Source organism: Arachis duranensis, chromosome 8, assembly GCF_000817695.3.
Source record: "Arachis duranensis cultivar V14167 chromosome 8, aradu.V14167.gnm2.J7QH, whole genome shotgun sequence".
Classification (NCBI taxonomy): Eukaryota; Viridiplantae; Streptophyta; class Magnoliopsida; order Fabales; family Fabaceae; genus Arachis; species Arachis duranensis.
This window is the reverse complement of record NC_029779.3, coordinates 12,756,907-12,763,530: the sequence shown is the minus strand read 5'-3', so window position 1 is coordinate 12,763,530 and position 6,624 is coordinate 12,756,907. Positions and strand designations below refer to the sequence as shown.

The 6,624-nt window shown below is 30.2% G+C and overlaps 1 protein-coding gene across 1 annotated transcript in view; it reads left to right on the top strand.

Annotated features, from left to right (window-relative positions):
• The window catches only part of LOC107460857 (protein NODULATION SIGNALING PATHWAY 2-like), a 1,828-nt gene extending 559 nt beyond the window's left edge, over positions 1–1,269 (top strand). Inside the window, 1 exon segment of the mRNA XM_016079275.3 lies at positions 1–1,269. This exon segment is cut by the window's left edge and continues 28 nt beyond it. Within this exon segment, the coding sequence (XP_015934761.2) occupies positions 1–1,032 (1,032 nt within the window). The 3' untranslated portion in view covers positions 1,033–1,269.
• The last annotated feature ends 5,355 nt before the right edge of the window (positions 1,270–6,624 follow it).

The following is a 6,624-nucleotide window of genomic DNA, read 5'->3' as shown; positions in this document are numbered from 1 at the left end:
GCGGCGCACTTTACGGACGCCCTCCAGACTCTGCTAGAAGGCGCCTGTGGGGGTGCGCATAGCGCCACAAAGCACCATCCTATTCAAAGTGGGGACCACCAGCAAACAGACACAATAACGGCCTTCCAAATTCTCCAGGACATGTCCCCTTACATTAAGTTTGCTCACTTCACAGCTAACCAGGCCATCCTCGAGGCCGTAGCCCAGGAGAGGAGGGTTCACGTCGTTGATTATGATGTCGCAGAAGGGGCCCAATGGGCCTCCCTAATGCAGGCCTTTGTGTCCCGTAAGGAAGGCTCACCGGGCCCTCACTTAAGGATCACCGCATTATCACGGGGTGGAAACAGCGGACGGAGATCCATCGCCACCGTTCAAGAAACCGGTCGGCGATTAGTTGCGTTCGCGGTGTCCCTTGGGCAACCGTTTTCTTTTCATCACTGTAGGTTAGACCCTGACGAAACCTTTCGACCTTCTTCTCTGAAACTTGTTCGTGGAGAGGCTTTGGTTTTCAACTGCATGCTGCACCTGCCGCACCTCAGTTATCGGGCCCCGGACTCTGTCACTTCGTTCTTCAACGGTGCGAAGGCGTTGGGTCCGAAGCTAGTGACGGTGGTGGAAGAAGAGGTGGGGCCCGTTGGAGGGGAAGCGGGCTTTGTAGGGAGGTTCATGGAGTCTTTGCAGCACTACTCGGCAGTGTACGATTCGCTGGAGGCGGGGTTTCCGATGCAGAGTCGGCCCCGGGCTCTGGTGGAAAGGGTTTTCTTGGGCCCGAGAATAGCGGGGTCGTTGGGGCGGATATACTGGAGGGGTGGGGATGAAGAGAGAGGATCGTGGGGGGAGTGGTTGAGTGCGGCGGGGTTCACCGGAGTTCCTATAAGCTTTTTTAATCATTGCCAAGCTAAGCTGTTGGTTAGTCTATTTAACGACGGGTATAGAGTGGAGGAATTTAGTAACAATAAATTGGTGTTGGGTTGGAAATCAAGGCGTTTGCTTTCAGCATCTATTTGGAATTATTCTATTTCAGAACCTTAATTATTTTAGCTTTTAATAACTCTAAAATAAAAAAAGTGAGAATAGAAATAAAGTTAAAAAGATCTGATCTTCTGCTTCAAAATTCATCCTACAAGAACACTTCTTAAACAAGTGCTCTTGTTGGGATTTTGCTGTCATGTGGAAAAGAATTCTGGCAACTAGTTTTCTTTCCTTTTGTTTATCCATGATCATTCATGTTTTAAAGTCTTCTTCTCAATTCAATGTTTAGTTTGTTTATCCATGTTTACTTAGCTCCTTTGAGAGTTTGTGCCTTTGTGGGATTATACTAACATTTCCTCTAAGCTAGTTGTAAAATCGTTCCTAATAAACTTCCTTTTCAGTTTTGTCGACATTTGACCTGCAAGCATGTTTAACTAATAAATATAGTCACAAACTTTCTAATTTCACCGCCATATTCAACATGTGCTAACCAAAAAATGAGTCGTAATATTTGTTCTTTAATAAACCAAGGTATCATCAAGCAATATCACCTAACAAGGGATTAAGAAATCACTATGCTTATTATGTATATATATGGACAACACAAACACCAAACTTGTGGTGGTTTAAAATTATTCATATAGTTTGCCATGTTTAATTAATTTGGATCAGGTTCTGCCTCCTACCTAGTGAACTACCCCGTGTAACAGTTATCCCCGACTACCAAGTGGTTTGCTTGAAACATTTGAGGCTCAAATCAAAGCAACATTGAAAATAATATAAGCTAACGCAGGGAATCTTGGCTCTTTGCGAGAGCGACAGGGAATCCCCTATTTTGTAATAGTTTCTTTGGTATATACGAGGGAATATATCTTACAAAAAAACAGAGTAGTTGACAACTTTTTGAACTGTTATGCCTTTAATATTTTTCTAATTTCTAAAACCTTTCTGGGTTCCATCATGCGAGAGGGATGTGGCCTGATCCCTTATACAATATATACTCTACTAAAAAAAATGGATAACTTAATAAAAAAATGTTATTTGTACATCAAAATCAGTCACTAAAATCACTCATCAACATATTTATGTACAAATATATGTGTTATTTAATTTATTTTCAATATGTATTAATATTTTAATATAAATTTTATACAAGTGGTTGACTTTAATAACTAATTTTAATGTATACATAACATAATCATAACTTAATTTAGCTATTATTAAAATGTAACTAGTATGTTCTCGTCTCTGGCACGGGATAATATATAATTATGTAAAATTTTTTATTAAAATTTAAATGAAAAATATATATAATAATTATTATTATAAATATTTTACAACTTAAAAATATTAAAAATAATTAATATTTGTTTTAATCAATTTGGATTAGTTGAATGGTTATTTTATTTGTCTATTTAGGCAAGTATTTGGAGTTCGAATCTCGTCTTGTGTGTATAACAATCCATTGGTTAGCGATAGACCCTTAATAAATAGAGCATCAATATGTGATGGATTAGTCCTCAACTTGCCGAGTTAAGAAATCCGTAAAAAAATTGTATTTGTCTTTAAAATAGATTAATTTTTCATTAATAGCAATACTTATGGACTTTTGCCTTTGCTAAAATTTACTTGGGATAATTTTATTTGTTAGTATCGTATTCATTGTTGAAATCAAAATAATATGATCAACATTGTTACTTGTTAAAACTTCACATTTTATGAGATGATTTTTAAATTTTTAAATTTATAAACTTATGTCATTACAAAAGTTATTAGATTGATTAATATTTCTTTGTAACATGGTGCACCGAAACACCATCGTTGAGTATTAGTTAGTGTGAAAAGAAACCAATAACAACTTTTGTTATTCAATATATAATTTATTCTATTGAAAAATAAATTAATATTTCCTAAACTTATAAATACATTTTCTTCTAATTTTTTACACCATTTTACTTGACAATATTTATCATTAAAAAAGATCAAATGACCATACTATCCTATAATATACATGATATACAAAGTAATTTCTTATCTTAAAATTAATTCTGGTTAGTGAGATAAAATTTAAAATATATTTTTTTATTTTCTTACTCAAATTTAAATTTAAATTTAAATTTGATTAACAACTCATCTTTTTTTAACTTCAATAAAAAATAAATTAGTTAGATACAAAATATTCGGCATTTAATAATTTTTTATTATTTAAAAAATTCTTCATAATTTTTTAATTATATAATTAACTTAATTAATAACCTTTATTATTACTTTTATACTAAAAAATATCAATTTATACTATTTACATATTTTTTCACTACTAATAAATAAATAAATATTTGCACTATTATATTTATTGTCCTAGATGATAACTTAAGTTACTTATTTTATATTTTAAATAATATTTTTTATGTTAAATTTATTAAATATTAAGATGAAAAAATCGTTCGATAAATTATATAAATAGTTATTACATAAAAAAAATTATATATCATATATAATAATCCTTGGTATATATAGTGTCATGTATATGTTAAGATTATCTATTTTAATTATGTGAGTGGTTATTGTTATTTTCATTTTTTTTGTTACATTAAAAAATAATATTTAAAACTAAAAAAGAGATAATTAATTTTGTCTTGTAAATATATCCAACTTTTACATATACTAAGTGTTATAATATTAAATAGTATAGTATTTGTTATAACAATGACTCAAAATATTAATCCAAGATATATTTGGACCTAGTAAAACTTCAACGCAAGTAAGATCAACTAAAATCTATTATTAGGGTCCCAAATCCGATTCAGGTTCATTACCTTAAAGGCCCAATGCAGATGAAGTTCATGCGTTCCCTCTTAAATAGGCTCAGATTGGATCTCTGTTTCCAGTTAGATATGATAATGAGTACTTAGGAGAGCGTGAGAAGCCCACTTTCCATCCTTCACTCCTATTTAAAAAAAATGCTCCCGATCATTCTCCGTCATTGCAAGTTCCTGTTTAATTACCTCTTAAGGAACGCAGATCTCCTCGGATATCTACAAATATTCTTTGAAAACTTTTGAAAAAAATTAACACAAAAAGACATAATATAATAATCATAAAATAATCAATTTAATATAATTCAACACAATTTATAACATATTCATTATGAAAAATAACATTTCAAAAGGAGAAAATATAAAAATATATTCCAACATAATAAGCGACGTAGTGACGGACTTGAGAGGTAGAGAAAGTGAGTTAGAGAGAGAGAGGATCGAGACTGAGAATGAGTCTGGAAGAAAAAAGAAGAATTCGAATTGGAGACAGAAATTAGGGTTACTAAATTCAAGAAATAGATTTATGTATATATAAATTAGGATAAATTAATAATTTTATATTTGCGTATGTTTAATAGGTTCCATGGGGCGGGTACTTATGTCCGGGTCCCATTAGGGATGACAAACGGGAAAGCCCGCCTTATCTCGCCAAAAGCCCTCATTTGGTGGGCTGGCCCGACCCGCCCGTCTAGTAACGCGATCCTGAATTTCTCCCCCGTCTCGTCTGATAGTAGGCTAGCGGGTTGGTGGGCTCTCCTTTTTTATTAAGCCACTAAATATTAAATAATATATAATTTCACAACAATTTCAATAAATTTATAATTTCTAAAAGTATAAAAAAATTATAAATTTTAAATTCACACACATTAAAGTTTTTATAATTATAAATATGTAATAAACATAATTATAAATCAATTTTTTTAAAACAAAATAATAAAATCAACATTGTCCAAAACGAAATAAATATTGTCCAAAATATATAATTAAACATCTTCAAGTTTATAATCAATCAAACATAAAATATAATCTAAAATATAACTTAGAATATCTTCAATTATCATCTTCATCCTCTTGTAAATCAATAACATCATAGAAATTTATAAAAAATGAAATAAAAGTTTGGCCTAGTGGGGAAGCCTACCCGGCCCCGCACCCGTCTTGCCAAAGCCCATGAATTAGGCGGTGCGGGGTAGGCGGGCTTTTTAAGTTTGTCGGTTTTAAATTTCCAGCAAAACCCGTTTTTTTTAGCAGGTTATGTGGGAGCAGCCCGACGGGTTTCGACCCATTTGTCACCCCTAGTCCCCATTCTTTTTCGTGTGGCAGGTCGTGAGGATTTCATGAATCCTTGTCTATCCCAAAACGCGAGTAATCTCTACAAATATCCGTTTTGGCTATTTTTGTGATCATCCCTGTTGTTAGCATTTATTGGTTCATGATGCGGAGCTATTCTAGCCACTCAACAAATTCTTAGATAATCAAAGTTTAAGTTATATCATTTTTATAAAGTCACATGTATCCTTGTTATAATAATATTAATAGAAGATAAATAGATAAACACTAAGCTATTGTTTAGATATAAGATGGAAAATAAGAGAAAAGAAAATAGAAAGAAAAAAAATAAGAGAAAAAAAATTTATAATTACCAATATAAAAGTTATATATAATATAAAAAAGTTATATATTAATAATAAAAAATATTATTAAAATTTAAATATACAGATAAAAAATTATAACTTGCAAAAATATTTCTAAAATTTATTACATAAATATTAAAAGTCATGTATTTATATAAATTAAATTATATTAAATTGTAAGATATTTAGATATTTAATTAAATTTAAAATAAATAGTATGCCAATTCAAATAATTTAGATTAGAGATAAAAAAGATATATAATCAAATTATATCATATAACATAACATTTCTATAAGTTTCTTTTTTAAGAAATTTAATACAAAAATATTTATCATCATTGTTTAATGTAACAATTTAAATTTAGGTGAATTGTTTCAAAAAATACCTTTTTCGAATTATTTATTGTTAATATCAGGTTAATTTCATAACATTCAATAATGATATAAATGATTATATTTGAACTACAAAATTAACCTAAAATAAAATATAAAAATTGATGAGAACAAAATATTAAGACAAAAAATGATTAGAAGCGTAAAAATAGAAAAAAAATCAAATTTAAATAATGTAAAAAAGAATCTAATATATAAAGATGTGAATTGTAAAAATAGAGGGATACATATATAAAGAAGAATAGCATGCATGCATAAACGTTTTTTACTATATCATAATTTGCTCCAGCTATACTATAAATTCAGCGGCAGTCGACAGCTCTAAAAGTTTGCATCGGTGCACCTCGAGCACATGACCTGATTTCTTAAGCCGCAAGTATGCCGAGCATATTGTCATTTAATTCCATCAGCAACGGTAATGCTTAAATTGAGACATTTTCGAGTTATAAACAAACAATCAACGAAACATTATTCATCCATACCTTCTCATTTATCCATAAAAGAAATTTTACATAAAGAAAAAAAAGAAGAAAAAAAGAGTTGAAATAGTAAGAGCGATAAAAATGATGATTCTTATCATTTTGTTTGGCCGTCTATATATAGAAGACTAGAAAATCATGATTATCTAACAAAATTAATTTGTATTTATTGCATTTAATTTAAATAAGAAAGAAATGATCATATTTTAGTTTAGTATTTAATTCACATGATTTGAATTGACTCAATACATATAATTTAATTTGATTTAATTATTAGTTAAAAATATCTCCATTGCTTATTTTATTTATAGATTTATTATTTTAATT